This window comes from Hippichthys cyanospilos, chromosome 5 (genome assembly GCF_059441005.1).
Source record: "Hippichthys cyanospilos isolate Australia breed blue-spotted pipefish chromosome 5, RoL_Hcya_1.0, whole genome shotgun sequence".
NCBI lineage: Eukaryota > Metazoa > Chordata > Actinopteri > Syngnathiformes > Syngnathidae > Hippichthys > Hippichthys cyanospilos.
The window spans coordinates 24,886,794-24,906,792 of record NC_142373.1 but is presented as its reverse complement, the minus strand read 5'-3'; the positions used below and the strand labels follow the sequence as shown (position 1 = coordinate 24,906,792).

The 19,999-nt window shown below is 40.0% G+C and overlaps 2 protein-coding genes across 7 annotated transcripts in view; one reads left to right on the top strand and one right to left on the bottom strand.

The window, feature by feature from the left end:
* Positions 1–1,392, bottom strand: part of LOC148424087 (uncharacterized) — an 11,486-nt gene extending 10,094 nt beyond the window's left edge. Inside the window, exons 1-3 of the mRNA XM_088415206.1 lie at positions 1,255–1,392; positions 970–1,095; positions 702–877 (exon numbers count right to left, since the gene is read on the bottom strand). Coding sequence (XP_088271332.1) covers positions 702–877; positions 970–1,051 — 258 coding nt within the window. The 5' untranslated portion in view covers positions 1,052–1,095; positions 1,255–1,392. The remainder of the gene's footprint in view (positions 1–701; positions 878–969; positions 1,096–1,254) is intronic.
* Positions 1,393–2,219: 827 nt separating this feature from the next.
* Positions 2,220–19,999, top strand: part of LOC148424086 (1-phosphatidylinositol 3-phosphate 5-kinase-like) — a 32,196-nt gene continuing 14,416 nt past the window's right edge. The window contains exons 1-19 of one of the 6 annotated variants that reach the window (XM_088415201.1): positions 2,220–2,335; positions 4,468–4,664; positions 5,425–5,592; positions 10,374–10,483; positions 13,145–13,316; positions 13,618–13,825; positions 16,499–16,525; positions 16,708–16,797; positions 16,977–17,130; positions 17,215–17,372; positions 17,559–17,670; positions 17,739–17,886; positions 17,970–18,134; positions 18,243–18,302; positions 18,390–18,519; positions 18,615–18,795; positions 18,896–18,970; positions 19,440–19,547; positions 19,621–19,761. In XM_088415201.1, coding sequence (XP_088271327.1) covers positions 4,481–4,664; positions 5,425–5,592; positions 10,374–10,483; positions 13,145–13,316; positions 13,618–13,825; positions 16,499–16,525; positions 16,708–16,797; positions 16,977–17,130; positions 17,215–17,372; positions 17,559–17,670; positions 17,739–17,886; positions 17,970–18,134; positions 18,243–18,302; positions 18,390–18,519; positions 18,615–18,795; positions 18,896–18,970; positions 19,440–19,547; positions 19,621–19,761 — 2,391 coding nt within the window. In that variant the 5' untranslated portion in view covers positions 2,220–2,335; positions 4,468–4,480. Of the gene's footprint in view, positions 2,336–3,268; positions 3,388–3,445; positions 3,519–4,467; positions 4,665–5,424; positions 5,593–10,373; positions 10,484–13,144; positions 13,317–13,617; positions 13,826–16,498; positions 16,526–16,707; positions 16,798–16,976; positions 17,131–17,214; positions 17,373–17,558; positions 17,671–17,738; positions 17,887–17,969; positions 18,135–18,242; positions 18,303–18,389; positions 18,520–18,614; positions 18,796–18,895; positions 18,971–19,439; positions 19,548–19,620; positions 19,762–19,999 lie in introns of those variants that run through there. The other 5 variants (XM_088415205.1, XM_088415200.1, XM_088415203.1 and 2 more) reach the window with 5 other exon arrangements.

Genomic DNA, 19,999 nt, shown 5'->3' with positions numbered 1-19,999 from the left:
TCGGACCTTTTGTTTCATAATGATAAGTTGTTGAACATTAAAAATGTGAATTCAACTAAGTGCAACTTTTACGTACATGCTTTAATATAAGGGATCTTTTCCACCTGAAATAAACTTTTTTATGATTTGTAAATGAAAAAAAATATTCATTTATATTACTGTATATATGGAGACAGTCATACAAGTCAATGCTGCCTTAAAAAAAATCTGAGGTGTGACTGGAGCGAAAACAGTAAATACAAACGGGAACAAAAAAGCAAAACTTGATTTGAATAATGTCATTATCAATTCCCTTTCCTACAAGGGGCTCATTTAAAGTCAGTTTTTTAGGTCACAATCAATATTTTATTTTAAAATTAATTAAACTGCACTGTATCAAGTCAAACACCTGGAACACCTCAACTAATAAAAAGTTGCAATGTCACACCACCAACTGTCCATGAATAGACTTATGTTGCTATCTCAAATTGAGAGAACTCACAGAAGACATGGTCTCATCAGAAGCATGCCCAGGCAATGTGAACAGTGCACGCAGCTTAAGTGGAGACCACAAAAATTACTGAGCCTCTGTTTAATATAAATGAGGAATTGCCACACCATTTTGATCAGCCTGTGTTCTACTCTTTGCACTTTGGAGAATAGCTTTTAATCTCGAGATCAATGGGTAAAAATAATGATTAAAAAAAAAAAAAAAAACTTACCAGTTTTCTGTGCTTGCGCTTCTCGGTGGCCAAATCAAAGCTGATGGACTCCATTGTTTTTCTCAGGTGGAGATTCTCCATCTGTAGCAACAGGCACCTTTGCTTCTCGTTTTGTAAGGCGAAAGCCAGGGCCCTGTTGTTCGTTTGCAACGAGATCTTTGAGAATGATGAGATGTCTGACAGAGAATCACGACAAAAAGCAAAAATATGAAAATAAAGCTATTTCAATCTTGTAAAAGTTGGCATTAAAAAATTATGAGAAACTTACTGCGCAGTTTATGTTTAATCTTGGATGCTGAGGCAAAATCCATCTTGTAAACCTGGGCAGGCTTCATTGTTTTTAACTGCATTATTACCAGAGTCAACTTGCTTTACAACCAACACATAGAGTCACCTAGTAGACAAAAACAAAACAACCTCATAATTAGATAATGCATCCATACTGTGCACTGTGCTTAAAGTTTTCACCTAACAGTATCGTTTTAGGTCAGACATTAGCGTTGGTGTGCCATCTTTTTTTTTTTTTAGCAATGCAGAACCATGTTTGACTCACGTAAAAGCAGTTACAAGGCAGGCGACTTTGTGGAGCAGATACTCTTCTTAAAGGTCAGTTGAAGAATCGAATAGAAACTCGACGGAAAAATGTATAGAATTTTTTTTCTGACAGACAGGTCAACTACTTTTGAAAAAAATAAACCGCGCCTTCTTCCTTTCAGTTTCCGAAAAGAACCAATCGTTGTTGTTGCTTCTGCTGCTCTTCTTCTTCCTCCTTTGCCTGTTTCATGGCGGTCGGGACAACTTAATTGTGCGTTACCGCCACCAACTGGTATGGAATACGAATTCTGATTCGTCATCCATTCTGAAATGTATTTATACTCCAATTATTGCGTGATGGAGTGGAGCTGTTATATTTTGAATAAATTGGATAGTAATAAAGATTTCTTCTTAAAGTTGTGGAGTCAATTCATCTTTTTTACACTGTTAGTAGCCATGTATGTACAATGATTTTGAATGGACGAATTAATGTATTACTTCATCGTCAAAAGAGATGAGGGGAGATGGGGGTGTTGTCATAATAGTTTGCTCATTTTTAGCGAGCGTTTTCACATAATACGCCGTAGCGCGTTTTGGGGTCATTAGTGAGTTACTGATTATTCCAAAACAATTGATAAAATTCATAGTTAATACCATATTCTTGATTAAAAAAGCGTGTGAAGTGAAAAATTTGACAACCCTGTCCGGGAAGGGGTCAATTGAAAAGGCACATACTTGGATCTCGAGTGCCTGCTATAGAAGTGATGGCAGTGGTGACAGCTGAAAAGAGAGTAATCGATTCAAAGCAAACACACGAGTGAATACTGCAGCCATTTTTATTCAGGTTACGTTGTGGATCAATTCACTGGCTGATTATGTATACCCCCCCTCCCAAAAAAGAAGAAAGAATTTCAAAACAACAGCATCTAATCGACCCCTCAATTGAGCTGGCTCTGCTTGTAATGTCTTTCGCAGTTGTTAAACCGGACGTGTGTGTTTAAGTCACAATTCTATGTGTGGGAGTAAGCTAAAATGACAGATGGAATGGAATTTTTGGATAACTTTGATGTCTTCATGATGTCTAATCTCTAGGTAAATGGGTAAGTCATAGGCAGGTTCAGAATGTGGCAGAAAAAAAACGGCTGTTGCGGGCAACCGGTTAGTTAGCATCGGGTGCTAACACTAGCTAGCGAGTACTGTAGACACTTTTAATGTCACGATGAGGCTTACTGACGTGACAACCAATGGTAATCTTATGTTGCCACTTGCTGAGGTCACCCAACGTGAAACATTGATTGCTCCGTGACGTTTTCGTTATGTTTTTTTTTTTTTGTGTGTGTCCAAAATAGACATGAAAATCATATGGTTATATCAGTAACTGTCAATGCACACTTCATGGTAATGATCCTCATGAGATATCGGAGTGCTAATCAAAGATTCGTCTGTTTCATTTTGTCAGTTATCAAAAATGAAATGAGAGCAAAGCCTATTCATGCAAAATTTCCTGAGAAATAAAAGCCGAACCTCTCAGCTCTTTCTTTGGAAGGCTCACATTATGCCATACAGGGGTCGTCGTGTAAAACACGCAGCAAATGCAGTATTTTGGGGGTAGAAATAACATACTTGCGTTACAGTGGTTGTAGCCTCAAACACGCAGCAATAGCAGTTTTATGATTGAAAAACAGAGGCAATGTAAGATGGCTGCCCTCTGGCTTCATCCGCGGGGTGACAAGCGATAGTTCATTCTTATTGAAGTCCGTGTCAATGGATAGCTTTAACGAGACGTTTGCGCTTTTGGACATTCTCAATACGCTATTTAACTTACTGTTTTTTTTTTTTATGTCAACTGCGCTGACTCGTAGCATTGCCTGAAAACGAATGTAAGTTTATTAACCACAGTGTCAATGTCGCGAATAAAACGTGACGGATTCTTGATTTGTGTTGCACGTTGATTGTATTAACGTTTGGCTGGGTCAGGCGTCGAGAATGTTAAACACACGCGACCACGCTCAGTGCTAGGATAACGTCAGTCACGTTATGGCCTGTTATGGTCACATGACAAAGCGGGTAACGTGATGCACTTCTGCAATTTTGTCGACATTTGATGATCACAAATGGTATGACGTACAATGTTCGGGCAGTTCTTCAAAGAGTAAGTCTAACAGTTGTTTTGGGTTTATTTACGACACATTTGTACACTACATGCACTCTATGAGGAAGGAAATTGGTCAGGCTTCCAATGCCCAACTAATCGATCGTCATTTAGAAGTTGTAGGCGTCAACGTAAGGGGTGATTTTTCCATTCCTCTTCATTATCACCCAGTAATGTTGTTTGCGCTTACATTTATACTACTTTAGTGACGTCCTTTCACACGACATTGTAAACCTAGCGTTCGTCATAAACATTTCGTTTGTGTTGTAAATTGTGTCATATAAAAACTGACTGCTGCCGATTTGTATTTCCCAGCTGCTAATCGGTGGTTATGTTCTGCAAATTTAATGTTGCAAATGTTTTGTATCTTTGTAATGGATGGCGCTATCATGACTTAAACTGCTGAATAATGTAATGGAATGGGTACTACATTGAATTTGCCTTTGTGAATTTACTGCAATTTAGTATAATAAAAATATCCAAGAAAAACAGCTTATAATGACTCGCATGTTTACTGGTTACTTTCACAGCTGACTCCAGGGTAGGAGGCGGGGTACAATGTTGACATACTGTATCTTCCTGAGATTCAGCCTATTCTTATATGTCCACTCTAATGGACATATGTTGGTCTATATTTTTGTTTATACATTCAAGCTACCCACTCTCACTAGAAGGCACACTGGCCTTTCTGAATATGTTGCATGTGTTTGTAGGAATGCAATTAACTTAGCTGTCATGCTGAGACAAAATGGATAAAACAGCAGACACAAAGAATAGACTGTGTGTCAGGAGGACATAGAAAGACTTTCACACTTACCTTGAAAATTAGGGACAATGTAGAAGCGTCTGTGAACCTAACACCTAACATGCCACTTTTCTGTGGGAATGTTGAAGGAAGGTGAAATTTCCAAAGAACCCCACACAAGCATGAGGCAAGCAAGCAAACAGAATACCATCAGAAAAATGTTTTTCCAGATTTGGTGATAAGTTGAAGATTTAAAGATGTCCTGTGGCATCCCATTTTTCTTCTGGTTGAAGTATGATGGCTCACGTCCACATTTCATGTCCCTTCCTCCTAAGGAGACTGCAGGAGATGGCCGCCGGGGACAAGTCCGTGCCTTCGTCATCATCGGACTGGAGTGTTGAGCCGCCGGTCATCTCGCCAACCAGTCCTTCCCATCTGACCCACTTTAAGCCACTCACTCCGGAGCAAGATGAACCGCCATTGCGGTCGGCGTACAGTTCTTTTGTCAACCTGTTTCGCTTCAACAACAAAGGTTAGTGACCTCAAACCTGTATCCAAAATTGTGCCTTCGCAAACATAGTAAATTGACAGTCGAAGGTATTAATTTATACATGTCAGCGTGCATAAAATCTAAATTTGCCCCAAGACACATATTGGGGGTTTACTTAAGAAAATGTTATTTTAAAATTCATTATAAATTCCCACATTTTTTATGTCAAAAGACTGTCTTTCAGATAAGCTTGTTTTTTACAGCCTTTAGACGACTAGAGGATTTTTTTAGTATAAAGGTATTCAATACTGTTTTTTTATTTTATTTATTTATTTTTTAGAAATTATATACCCCTAAACAACAATTTTCTTTAGAACTGCAAGAAATTGTCAATTTTTCAAATTTTTGATTCCAAATTGTAAAAATGGCCACATGCAGGTAGTCAATACTAATATCGTCTGACGTTGCTTGTACCAATACGTTGATATAAGGCTGGTATTGGCATCGGCACCAGTACCTGGCGGGCATTAGGACGATGTCGCTTACCAAGCAGGCAATTTAACAGGGGGGGCAGGATTGAATGAACCTTTTGTGACACAATTACTTTTTTTGGGGGGGATAATGACTGTTTGTGATGCAATGACTTTCATGCAATGACTTGGACTTTGTTGACTTTGACAGTGTTGTTCATTTGTTGGCATGCAAGATTAAAGACGTTTACTTGAACAGCAACGTGTGTTTCTTTACGAATCATTATCATTTCTCACCTTTGTGGCATGTTATCTTACATTTGTGTTCACAGAGGATGGCCGACCTGCCATTGCCAGCTCTGATAAGATGGACGAGCCGCCTCCTTCCCCTCAGTCGGAGAGTCGTAGTTGGTCGTCTAGTCCTTCTCACTCTGGATATGGATCAAGGACACAACGGAAATCACAGACCGAACACCGCAGGCGCACCTCTACCACCTCTGGTAAAACACGCAAAAATGGAGATTGTGTTAAATGATGCTCGCATTTTTCAAATATGTGCACTTAGAACAACTGTGGTTAGGCATGGGCCTATAAAAGATTCTGACGGTGTGATAACCAAGAGCAAACAGATCAGGTTTTCAAATAATGGTATTAAGGAGCACCTCCGGGGATCCCTAATTTATGTCTTGATGGGTAAAGGTAGCAATAGTAAAAAGTGTGAAAATTAGTGTTCCATTTTTTTGTGTCTCGTCCTGTATTTGCCAAAACAGTCATTCTCCCGAATGACCGGTAGTTTTAAAGGACGGACATTTTGGGAACTAATGTGATTTCCAAGTCTTCGGCAGGGCCATTTCTTGGCCCATCGAGTGATACGCCAGATCATTGTCATTGCTGAAATGGTAGATTCTGATGAGAAAATCAAAAAGAAATAGGCCAACATGGATATATATTTGAGCCAGAAAGGGCCTCTGATTTGGAATACAGCAATAAAAATGGCGAATACTGATTTGTCAGGAAAAAATGACAGAAAATGAAGCATTGCATTGGAGACACGGCAGGGTGAAAAGGAGGCTGCTGCTTTGATTAGATGCCAAAGTCTGATATTCAGTGCTTTTGCTGCCGTGAATAAAATCGAGAAAAAAAATGCTGCATGTCCGCTGCGCTGCGTCGCGACTGTGTTGTTGCGCCGCAGCCCGCCAATTTTACACAGGACTTGAAAAATCTGGTCCACCGCCACATTCAGAAAGCACCAAACAGGAAACAGAATGTGATCTACATCCGATTTTTGAAGAATAACTCTACACTGACAAGATTTTGTATTCTTATTGATTGATTGGATGAACCCAAAAGCCTGCTTCTCCTTTTCTATACCAGTGTCATCGAGACAAAAGGAGCAAATGCTTTCCCCTTGGTAATTGGCGCAGTAACATGCGTACAAGTATACATTACTGTTTTGGGTCACGATTCTACAAATTCACTTAAAGTTAAAATGAATGCTGTATGTAGTCACCCACTGTAAATGAAGCATGTGTAACATTATTTAGGATGTGTTGTTTTTATTGATTTACAATTTTCCGCTTTTGAATAAATGAGATACTATTTGGTGTGTTTGATTGACGTGCACACAAGAGAGGGAAAGAGGTGCAGCAGAGCGAGAGTCACGCTGAAAGGAAAAAAAAGACTTAACCACGCTCTCTCCTGTCTTGTGCTGTTTTAGTAGTAAGTTTGCAGACCTTGGTGTTCACGGTCTCACCGTGAATGGGAACCGTGTAACAGTTGCCTTCGGAGACCCAGGAAGCCCTTATTAAGGCTGACACATGCAATGTGTCATCCAAGCAAACTTCTCACAAATGGAGCTTGGTTTGTGTCTGGAAGTTTAGAAAACGTTTTTTCCCTAGGTTAAGAAAATGGATGGATGACATCCATCCATTTTTCTAGAGCTGCTTATCCTCACAACGGTCGGTGCCCAGCTAGCTTCGGGCAGTAGGCCGGGGACACCCTGAATTGGTTGCCAGCCAATTGCACGGCACACAGACACTCATTCATGAACCCAATCACACCTGAGGACAATATAGTATGTCCATTACACTTGCTATTAATCTTTTTGGAGTGCGGGAGGAAGCCGGAGTGTCCGGAGAGAACGTGGGCTTGGGGAGAACATGCAAAATCCACGCAGGAAGGCCGAAGCAAGGTGGATTTGAACTAAGGTCCCTTTAACTGTGAAGTGGACGTGCTATTCACTTCACCACCTACCACCAAGCCGCCTATGGATGATATTGTTTTGTTTTATTGTTCTTATTAACAAGTCAGTGCCCCGTCACTGGTTGTTGTTTTTTTAAGACAAAGATCTCCTCATACTCCATGCCAAGAAGGTAAAATAAACAATGATTGCCATCTAACCATTTTCAGAGGCAGCTTGTTGAGTCAACACTGGAAACACTTGTCATACCTCTTCACGGAACTGTAATCCGCTTCCATGAGTGTCAATTGTGAGGCACACCAAACGAAAAACGAAAAAAATAAAAATCCTCTAAAATAATGTAATAACGGTATATTTTCAATATAACTTGGAATGTTATCACGTATAACGCTTCAAATTACACAGAAAACCTGTTTGATTCACTACCATGACCATAAATATGTATTTTTGTATCAGCACTTTGTTTGGCTTTTTGAAGTTGTTTTGAGAGCCATCTTGTAAGATCCAAAAAAAAAAAAAAAAGAGCTTCATGCAATCATTTCCCAAAAGTGAGCAATATCATACCAATTCAGCATGTTTATTGGTTTAGGCACGCAAACATGTCATGTCCTCCAGCATGATGGTTAGGTGCTTATTTATTAGGTCTTTATATCCTCCCCTTATACCCCCTGTATGCCAATGACTTAAAAAAATGCAAACGCCGTTTAATTATTTTGAAAGAGGCAGTTTGTTGAGTCAACACTGCAAGCATCCACTCATTTTCAGCTCTGTTTAGATCAGGGGTCACCAACCTTTTTGTAACAGAGAGCTACTTTGGTATTGAGTAATACGAAGGGCTACCATTTTATGTGAAGACCCTGATCATGTCTTTGATTTCTCACAAACAGCTGCAGTAAATATGTAAATCAAGTGTAATATGTAATGTATATATCATATATGCATAATCATTAGTAAAATTCCTATGTTCTGCTTGTAAACTATTTGCAGAACAGGTCTGCAGGCTTCATTTGATACTCTTCGTTTACCCAGTGCCCGCGGGCATCATGTTGGTGACCCCTGGTTTAGGTGCTTCCTTTGTCAAATTATGCAAAGACAAAAGGTGCTTGTTAACGCTAATACAGAATATTATCGATTATAGAAACCTTGACTTTTTAACATGGTAAACTGTCAACTCGGTTATGGACCCATGCCTAACTGTGCCTACTGCTTCAGAATCATTGTGTATATTGTGCATGTTTATGTACGTCTGCAGACTTGACAATCTAGAATCTACTGTAACATTCCAACAAGATACTCGACAGTTGATTATATTATCTGCCATGAAACTTTTGTTTGTTTTTTTTTTGTTTTTTGTTTTTTTTTTTTGTTTTTGGTGTTTTGCACATCTCAAAAGTAGATATGAAAGATAACGCAGATTAATGATATACATACCAAAAGCTGTCACGGTGTCCGTGATTAAAATGTCTTTCTAGTGTGATGGATTTGTGTTAATGAGTGAAACTTGTATGAAAGGCTGTAACATGGGATCTTATGTCTTCTCTGATTCCAGTGGATTGGCCAGGTGAGGGCTGTTGTGCACTTTGTGCTTGGCTAAAACAATTCTATACACACAAGTTTCTATTTTTTTGCATGCAAATGTGTGATATCTGCATTTGTAAAAGAATCATCTAGAGTTTGGTTTGTTCACTAACCTGCTACCCATTTTCAGGGTTTACTTAAATTTCTTGAAAATACTTCATTTTTCAAGGTTTGAAAATGCCACTTTCTTCATAGCCCTCTTTTTATGTCACATTAATTTCCATTTCCATTCCTGAGGTTTTCAACACTTTTACTTGGTTGCCATCACGAGTATCTTCTGTGGCAACTGGCGACATCATAAAAACATTTTAAGTTTTCAGCATGTTCATCAAAGTACTTTTTGTTGAAGTCCCTAAGTGCACAGCTTTTGACCAAACCCTACCGCAAATAGCAAAAATGCACAAATAATTAACATCCCCACATGGGTTTGTTTTTAGATTCCGTAGAGTGGCAGGAAATCATATAAATTTTGCACTTTAAAAACAATAATAAAAATACAAATTGTAATGACAAAGTATGCCGGCTATTTATAACTGCATGGGAGAGGAGTGTAATTTTTACTTTTTACTGTGCACACAACATGTATATCAGGGCCACTAGCAAAAACTGGGCAAAATATTGCAAAATATATTAAAGAAGCAACGCACTAAAGTGAAATCACAATGATATAATTATTGTATTACATAATAATTATATTCAAAGTGAAGGAAATGTAGCTCCCCGTTTAAAAGGGTATTAAAATGTAGCTTCCTGTTTTAAAAGTGTTTGATTTATTCTTTTTTTGTAATTATTTCAAGTTTTTGTGTTGTTACTATATCCCAAATGGAATTTTTAGTTTACAAAAGTGGCGGAATGTCTGATCCTACAGGAACATGCCCAGCTATCAGCATACTAACAAAGTTTGGATTTGTTGAAAATTCAAGTGCAAAAATGGTAAAGGACCATTAAAGGAAGAGACATGTTCAAGTTGACACTTAAGATGAACGAGAATTGGCCTGCAAACTCAAAGCTAGAGGATCGAAGGCTGATACTTAAAAGAAGCTGGTTACTTTCTTGTAGGGTCAGAAGTCCAGGCACTTCTGTTCAAACAAAATGATCAATCTGAAAAAAACACTGATTCAATTTCATTCACCCTGCGTATTAGGACAGAAGCCACAAATTGAGGCCGTATTGCATTTTTTAATATGACAATTATGTATCAGCTTTATGACAGTAAAAGCTTTTAAGGAACCCTGAATATAGGAATTCTTGAAAAGCTAACATTTGAATTTTTTGTTTGAACATGTTTTTTTTATTCTTTTTTAATTTTATGCGTGTTTTACTGATCCCATCTTTAATGTGCATTGCAGTTTTGTTTTGTTTTCACATTCCTGTCTTGTTTTTTTAATGCACTAAGGAAGATAACATGACATATGCTTGAAAGTTTTCATTTATTTCAAATACATCTGTTGGAATTATTTGTGTGTGTGTGTATGTGTGTCTGTGTTTGCATAAACCTTTCAGATAGTAGCAGGAAGTCAGATACTCCACTGAGCAATCATGATCCTCGGACAGCTGTACAACTTCGCACAGCACTAAAACGACTCAAGGAAATTATGGATGGAAAGAGTCAGGTAGGTTACTTGAACATTGTTTTACATGACAAACAGTATGCAATATTACTGTGAAAACACATGAAAACACCTTCAAGGCCAAAATTCATGTAAACCGGTAAAAATGGTTAACATTGAGAAATGAATCATTGAGGTTAAGTTCTTCAATACACCTTTAGGTGCTCCTTGGACACATTATCAATGATGAACCTGAGTTCATAGGGTGTTTTGAGTCTTTGATCATCAAACACCCTCGCTCTGGCGACCCACCCCCCAGCTTAGCAGCTGGTCTGATGGATTTTGAGACCTGTGATGTTTTTGCACACTTTGCCACAATGGTGGACCGTATGCTTTCTTGATTGACCATTACCAAGGGTCATTGCCGGTAGGTCAGTCCGATGGGGGTTCTCATTCTCACCCCCCTCTCAGGAATCCCTGGGGGTAGGGTTCGGAAGAGTTCCTAGTAGATTGCTTTTGGGTGGTGCCTCACAGGAACTGCAGTTCGGATTGCTAGCCCTTGCTGCCCCGGCTTGCTGTGTCTCCGTGCTGTCAACTTTCTCTCCAGTTGTCACCCTTCTAGTCACGATCGTCATCCAGTCTTTCTGGAGGTGCAAAGCCAGATGTGAATGTTCTTAAATACACCTCTGTGCTATTTTGACACATCAGTGATGAACTCAAGGTCATAGGGTGTTTTGGGTCTTTGATCATCAAACATCCTTGCTTGGGTGACCCAAGTGGGGGGTGCAGTGATCAACTACTTCATGGATCCCCCCTTCAGATCTATAGCCATCTTGAGCCTTTTTCCGCAGCCTCTGATGATCTTGATGGCTTATCTGCACTGCTGACTTTTTACTCCAAGAGGTTTTTAAAAAAACATACTAAATACAAACGCATAATGGATTAGGCAAAACACAAAGTCATAGCCAAAGGTTTTGAGAATGACACAACTATTAATTTTCACCAAGTCTGCTGTTTGAGTTTGTATAATGGCAATTTGCATATACTCCAGAATGTTATGAGGAGTGATCAGCTCAACTGCAATTAATTGCAAAGTCCCTCTTTGCCTTGAAAATTAACGTTATCACCAAAAGCACATTTCTAAATTTCAGTCCTGCCACTAAAGACCAGCTAGTGCTATTGCAATGGGATACAGGTGTCGGTATTGATGAGGTCAAGGCTGGAGATCAATTTGTCATGATTGAGTGACTGGACAAAGGAAGATAGTGAATGACAGCATTGTTTCTCATCTGTTAGTCATGGCACAAAAAGGGCCTAACAGGGAAGTTTGTAGCAGTGAGTAAGATTGCAACTCAACCATCTTATCAAATAATCAAGAACTTCAAAGGGAGAGGTTCAGTTGTTTCCAAACTGGCTCCAAGGCACACAAAGTCCAGCAAGCGCCAGGACCGTCTCCTGATGGTGTTTCAATTGCGGTATCGGACCACCACGACTGAGCTTGCTTAGGAATGGTAGCAGGCAGGGGTGAGTGTATCTACACGCATAGTGAGGCGAAGACTCTTGGAGGAAGGCCTGATGTCAATGACGGCTGCAAAGAAGCCACTTCTCTGCAGTAAAAACATCAGGGACAGACTGATATTGTGCAGAAGGTACAAAGACTAGACTACTGGGAACTGGTATAAAGTAATTTTCTCTGATGAATCCCCCATCCGATTGTTTGGTGCATCCGGAAGAAGGCTTCTTTGGAGAAGACAAGGTGAGCGTTACCATCGGTCATGTCTCATGCCAACAGTGAAGCATCCCGAGACCATTCATGTGTGGGCTTGTTTTTCGGTCAAGGGAGTGGGCTCGCTCACAGTCTTGCTGAAGAACACAGCGATGAATAAAGAATGGTACCAGAGCGTCCACAGAGAGCCAACTTCTCCTAAAGGTCCAATGTCAATTAATCAATCCTCTAGAGGCGGGTGGACAATCAAAAACCCACAAATTCTGACAAACTCCAAGCATTGGTTATGCAAGAATGAACTGCCATCAGTCAGGATTTGGTGCAGAAGTTAACAGCATGCCAGGAAGAATTGCAGAGATCTTGAAAAAGAAGGGGCAGCACTGCAAATATTGACTTAGTGAATGAATCTGTGTAATTCTCAATAAAAGCTTTTGATACTTATGAAATGTTTCTAATTGTATTTCATTACACCATAGAAACATCTGACAAAAATACCTTAAAACACTGAAGCAGCAGACTTTGTGAAAAAGAATAGTTGTCATTGTCAAAACCTTTGGCCATGACTCCAGTACTATGTACTGTACTGTGGGTAAATAGTCTCATCCTACAGACCATTCAAAAGACAAAACATAACTCATTAATTTCCATTGACAGCCATTGACTTTTGACGTTTTCACTTGTGTGGTAGTGAAGTAGTTTCTCATTCACTGCCCGTAAATAATTCAAAAATCAGTTGTAACTGAGCTGGCCTTGAATGAGTATTGAGTATTGAGTTTTTTGTTGTTGTTCATTTTCCATTCCTGGCGTGAGATGGGTAGGTTATTCAAGACTTTGAAGTCAACAGAAGTTTTTTCCAGAAGTGGGTGTGTTTTGATAAAGTTTCGATAAAATACTAATACTGTATGTATTTCCCATTATAATCCATAGCGTTGAATGTCACTGATGTTTATCATAAATCCAGGATTGACAATGTGTCACTATTGTTGTCACCCTTACAGGACAGTGATCTGAAGCAATACTGGATGCCCGACAGCCAGTGTAAGGTGTGCTACGATTGTAACGAGAAGTTTACCACATTTCGGCGGCGCCACCACTGCAGGCTGTGCGGACAAATATTTTGCAGCCGCTGCTGCAACCAGGAGATCCCCGGAAAGTTCATGGGCTACACAGGTATGCAACGCGACAGATGAAGGAAAAGACCATAATACTCAAACATAACCCCGTTGTTGTTTTCTTCTTTATTAGTAGTACGACTTAAAACCTGACATGTTTCTGCGTTTTTTTCTATCGCCTTCTTCAGAGCGTCTTACATGTCAGGTTAGAACCTCTTAGAAATTTTAAGATTTTTATGTTTTTAAGTCTTACTACCGTCTGATAAAGAAGAAAACAACAGATTTTAAACTATAGACAGGATGAGGGTTGTTCAAGTACTCAAGCATAACATCAGACATCTTACTGTCCCACTTCCCAGGAGACTTGCGAGCCTGTACGTACTGTCGAAAAATAGCTCTCAACTACGCCTACTCTGCTGAGTCGGGCTCCATCGGCGAGGACCTGAACGTCTTGTCTGACTCTTCATGCTCTATGTGTGTCTTGGAATCCAGCGAGCCGCGGACGCCCGTGGGCGGACGCAAGGCGAGCAGAAATATCTTCCTGGAGGAAGATCTTACATGGCAGAGGTGAAACCATTACGAACAGGGCTGAGCATCATTCATATTTCCCCATGTTTGATTCACAAGGGTCTGATTAGTTTAGATTCTTTTTGAATTTAGATTCAATTATGGATTTCAAAGCAGTACCAATTTTACTGTCATATTGAATACATTCTCTTCAAAACCAGTGTTGCAAATAATAGTCAGGGTTTACATTGGGAATTTAACTCAATGTACTACATTGAAAGTGACCTGATCCAAGACAATAATTTAAATCAAGTCATACTACGCATGTTTTTTTAAATGTGGCTGGAAACTGAGTACCCGTAGAGGGCCCACGCAGGCACAGCGGACGCATGCAGGCCCCACATGGGAGGGATGAAGTCGGAGGCATGCACACAACTGCCGCATGTGAGGATGACGTACTGAGCAGTATGACGTCGTCCACACTTCAAACTGAACAAAAAGGATCTTTTCCACCCTTTGTGGTACATGCAAGGGCGACATGGCTCAGGGATATAGTGGTCGTCTCCCTGCTGAGAGGCCATTGAGTTCAATCCCCTACCATTGTGACCATGTCGAAGAGTCCTTGTGCAAGATGCTGAACCCCCATATTCTCCTGATGCTGCATCATCAGTAGATAAATTACTGCACACTGGTATATAAGCCGCAGCAGTTAAATATGAGCAAAAAAATGATTTTTGTCACAGATAAGCCGCACTGGAATATTCAGCCGCCGGTAACATTAGATCTTTATGCAAAAAGATGGTTTATGAAGTTTATAATTTTCTTTAGTTCTTTTATTTTTTTGTTCTTGCCAACAGCAACATCCTCTCTTTAATAGACACAGATAAGCCGCATTGGACTATAAGCTGCAGGGCTCAAAACAAGAGGAAAAAGTCGAAGCTAATAGTCCGAAAAATACGGTACTAGTTCGTGTAAAGCACTTCATTACCAAAGGTAGAAAAGTGCTGTATAAATTAAAGTCAATTTACCACTTGACTCAAAACCTAAAGCTAATAACGCTTTCATCCATCAAGTTTCAATGGGTTGGATACCCTTAATTATCAATATGATACAAGAGTTGCAAGGAAGTTAAACAGCATGAATTCTTAACTTCACAACAAAATGTATAAGTCAAAAATTCACTCTGCCAGATCAGATGCATTCTTTTTCCACTGATTGTCCATGAAATATTTGTACAGTTTATTTGGAGTCCACCTGAGGTAAATTCAGTTGTTTGGATATGACTTGTAAAAGCATAAACCTTTCTATCTAAGATCCAACAATTGAACGTGCATGTCAGAGCACAAATACCAAGCATCAAGTCGAAAGAATTGTCTTTTTAGACCTGCAAGACAGGATTGTCTTGAGGTACAAATCTGGGGAAGGATTGTCTGATTCAACTCCTTCTTAAAGGCCATACAACATTCTTCCTAAAGGCCGAACAACTTTTCCTTTTTTAGCTTCCGCCATGTTGTCCTCTCCTCTCTGTCTTGGCTTCTTAATTTTCTTGACCATCAATCATTCCACACACCACCGCCATATGCTGTCGGGCACCACTTTCATCGAAGTTCCTCTCTTGAATACCAAACCTGATCATCACCTCTTAATTCCCTTCAGTTTCCTGCACAACATGCCCATTGCGGTCAGCACCAATAAATTATTTCTAGGGATGTTCTACATCTCTTCATCAAGGTCCAACCAGAAATTCTCCTTCTCCTACAACTTAAAGGGACAATGTGTTATATATAGATGTATTACGGACAGCAGAAGTTGCTGCATTTACCATTGTTCATAGCTATAAAACATGTCAGCCTCGGTAGAAGGGACACCACCCATGTAATATAATTTAATGATAACTCGACTTACGAGTAGCATTTACCATTGTCCATAGCTATAAAACATGTCAGCCTCCGGAGAAGGGTCACCACCCATGTAATATAATTTAATGATAACTCGACCTACGTGTAGAATTAAAACATACTGTTGGTTGTTGTTTTAATCTCCAGGATATTCCTAACAAACCCCTCCTCCAAGATAATTCTACTCCAATTTCTTCCCATCTACATCAAAATAGAACAACTCTATAGCCTTATTGTTTTTCCTTCTGGTTTCCTGTATACACTGTATACCTACCTTCAGTTACTGCATGTCAACCAACTTTTTACATTTTCCTGTCATATTTTCAACATTTACGGTTTCTACTCAAGGCTCTTGTTCGTCTTCTATCCCTTACAACGGACACACCTTCCTCCTCTGCTTCCACCTCTTCTATCCCTTGGACACAACTTCCTCTGCTTCCACCAACAGTAGCCGAATTTCCACGGGCACCCTGTAGGTGAAGCACTAATGGCAGTCGTTGTTAACCTGGACCTCGTCTGATCCTGTATGGGAGAAGTTAGATTTGCATATTTGATTTGGCAAAAATTTTACAACCCTCTGTATTTATCTGGGCTTGGGACTGATACAAAAAGACACTGGCTTGTAGTCCCTTGCAGCTACATTACGTTTTCCTAATCTAACAATGTGTACATTTTCTGTCACCATACAGGCTGTACTTGGTTCGCTTACTTGCTGCTTTTTTTCCCCATCTGCTTTTTTTCCTGTCTTCTGTCAAACTACTCTAAAAAAAGCTACCTGATTATTTTATAACTATCCCTATCTCTCTAACGCTCCTGTCTCTCCTCTTCTGCCTAGAAAAACTCCCATTGGGATGAAAAAAACGTGAGTTTCAACTGTTTTCTGAATTACATTTCAGCCCGTCCTCTCCTTAGTGGGGAACATTGTTGTCCATGCTCATGCTAAATGGCCATTAGGACTTGGTGGGGGGAAGTAAAAAATTAAAAAAAGAAGAAAATAAAGTACTTTATATTGTTTATGGGTGTGCTTCTTTGTGTGTTTAACAGCATGATCCATCAAGAACCACAGAAAAGCGTTCACCCTTCCAGACTGGCTACGCTACAAGAAGATATGGGCAAATCTCCCACAAGGAAGAGGTGGGTCATTGGTCTGCCGACCTATAATTGAACAGTTGTGGTTTAAAATGGGAGTTAATTAAGGGGAACAGCTATTTTAGAATTTGAGTATCCTACTGAAAAATATGAGTGCTCAAACAAGCACAAACTACATATTAAAATAAACATACTGTATTGCTGTATTGATGGTCTTCTACCAGGTCTGCCAGTGTCTCCAACTTGTCTCTGGACCGCTCTGGGTCCATGGTACCATCATACGACAGCTCAGTCAGCCCACCCACCACGCGAGCCTTGTCTGGCGCCAAGAGTATCACCAAGCTGGACCACAGCGAGGAGGAGAGGAAGACCCTTCTGGTTGCTAGCATCTCCTGACTGTTGAAAGATTTCCTCACTGGGTGCATATCCTGTTGATACATTAAGGTCTTGTTTGTTTTACAGGATTCGTCGCAACTAAAAGACTTGTGGAAGAAAATCTGCCACAACAACACAGGGATGGAATTCCAGGACCACAGGTACTGGCTGAGGACCTACCCAAACTGTATTGTGGGAAAGGAGCTAGTGAATTGGCTGCTGAGGAACGGCACCATCTCCAACAGGTACCAAGTCAATTGAAACGTCAAGTTACACTACTTTTACTATTTGGGATAAAATGTACATCAACATCTGAGGTATAAAAAGATGTAGATCATGACATTTATGTAGTCAAATGCATTTTAGATGTTTCCTGGTTCAATAATGTTAAAAACCTCACACCTTTCTGTGATTCCTCTCCCCCCCTTCAGGGCGCAGGCAATCGCCATTGGCCAGGCCTTGGTTGACGGCCGCTGGTTGGACTGCATCACGCACAACGACCAGCTGTTCAGAGATGAGTACGCCCTTTACCGCCCCCTGCAAGTGAGTCTAACTTTTTAATGTTTTTCTGAATTGGAGCATCTTGCTAATGTTGCCAATCTGGTTCGCAGAGCACAGAGTTCTCGGAAACACCGTCTCCAGATAGCGACAGTGTCAACTCCGTAGAAGGGCATTCTGAGCCGTCCTGGTTTAAGGACATCAAGTTTGATGACAGTGACACAGAGCAGCCTGCAGATGAGTCAGATTACAACATATCAAGTGTGTTGCCACCTATTCTGAGGGTTAATGGGCAATTAATTTTAACCCTTTTTCAGCTCTTGTGATTTTGTTTTTTTGTCCAGGCTCTGCCAACCTCAGCAAGCGGACATCTGTAAGCAGCTCTCAGTCCGTGGTGGACAGCGATTCTGCCGCCTCAATTAGCCTCAACATGGAGCACAACAACGTCAACTTCCACATTAAGAAGCAGTCGAAGTATCCACAGGTGCCTCCCACTGCGGAACAGAAAGGTATGCTCAAACTGCCGTGTGAGAGGTCTGCTCACTTTATATACATTTACTAACACCATGATGCATGAATGTTGTTCACACCACTTACAAGTTTTTTTTGAACCTCAGCTGAATTTCTGATGTCAGAAGGAGGACAGAACATTGTGATCAGTGATGCCTTCATCAAAGGTCGAATTCTTCAACATACAAACTTGTACTAGTCTAAATTAACCACAAAACCCAAGCATTTCCCATATGATTCAATATTTCCTGTAGAGTCCTTGTTCAACCGGCGTGTGGAGGAGAAAGCTAAAGAGATGTTGTTCACACCTCTGGGTTGGCACCATAGCTCCTTGGACCAACTCCGAGAGGAGAACGGTGAGAAGAAGGCCATGGAGAGGCTGCTGTGAGTAGAAATGCACTACGGAAATCCACCCGGACAATGAAGGAAAAGCTGATACAACGATATACATGAAAACAAAACATACCCCTCTTTCTCAGCTCTGCTAATCACAGTCACATGATGGCACTGCTGCAGCAACTGCTGTACGGCGAGGGACTTTCTCTGTCCTGGCGGGACATCATCGTGCCTGTTGTCCGCCAGGTTGTTCAGACGGTACGGCCGGATGTCCGCAACTGCGATGATGACATGGACATCAGACAGTTAGTCCACATTAAAAAGGTGAAGGCGCATGTGGGGGCAATTTAGGACATTTTGTACGTTTGAGTGTGCCCAAGAGTCAAATTTAATTAAATCCTAAGTAATATATGCATGTGCTTAGATTCCTGGAGGAAGAAAGTTTGATTCTACTGTGGTAAACGGCTTTGTATGCACTAAGAACATCGCCCACAAAAAGGTAGGTCAGGTTTGTTTTGATATAAAATCTCATTTTGAGGTGCAATGATTAATGGCAACTAATCAAGTATAAAATTAATCAACAAATGTTTTTGATCGATTGTTCATTTAGAGTTAATTTAGATACCTACAGTTGTCCAAATGCACAGAATTTCTTCCCTTCGACGGGACATATTTTCAGATATCTTTAGTCCTCAGATTTATTATCATTGTTTTGAATCTGAATAAGACATTTTCAAACATCTCCTTTACTTTTGGAAAATAATGATCAACATCATTGCCGATTTCCTGACTGTGGACCAAATGTGCAACCAAATCACAAAATTTTAGTGCATTTGTCACACTTTCAATTTGAAAAATGTATTTTTGTAAATGAAAAGATTGAAATTGTTGCTGTTTTCAATCTGATTATTACTAAGGTGATACAAGAGATACTATAAATGATTGACCTTTATAACATGTTTATCTAGATGAATTCTTACATCAAGAACCCCAAAATTCTGCTGCTCAAGTGCTCCATCGAATACCTTTACAGGGAAGAAACCAAGTTTACATGCATCGAGCCCATTGTGCTGCAGGCCAGTATTTTTGATTGCTGCAATAATTTGCCATAGTTTGTCCAGATCCACCAAAGTATTTTGTTTGTATCAGGAGCGGGAGTTTTTAAAAAATTACGTTCAGCGCATCGTGGATGTTCGGCCAAACCTGGTGCTGGTGGAGAAGACGGTGTCTCGTATTGCGCAGGACATGCTGCTGGAGCATGGGATCACTTTGGTGATCAACGTCAAACCGGTAAGTTAGGTGATTGTGTGTGCGAGGGAGGCGTGTCAAATCAAATCAAAATTATTTGATTGCAGTAATTGACTCAAATGGTGCAACAAAATGTTAAACTGTCATTTTTATTCTGACTTGTTTCATGATCTTTCTTCTTTTTTTTTTTGTTAATACTGCTCACGAACCACAATTCAAATAAAATATTTGATTCTCATTGGTTAGTTTCTTACACTATTGTGATTATTTTTTTATAATA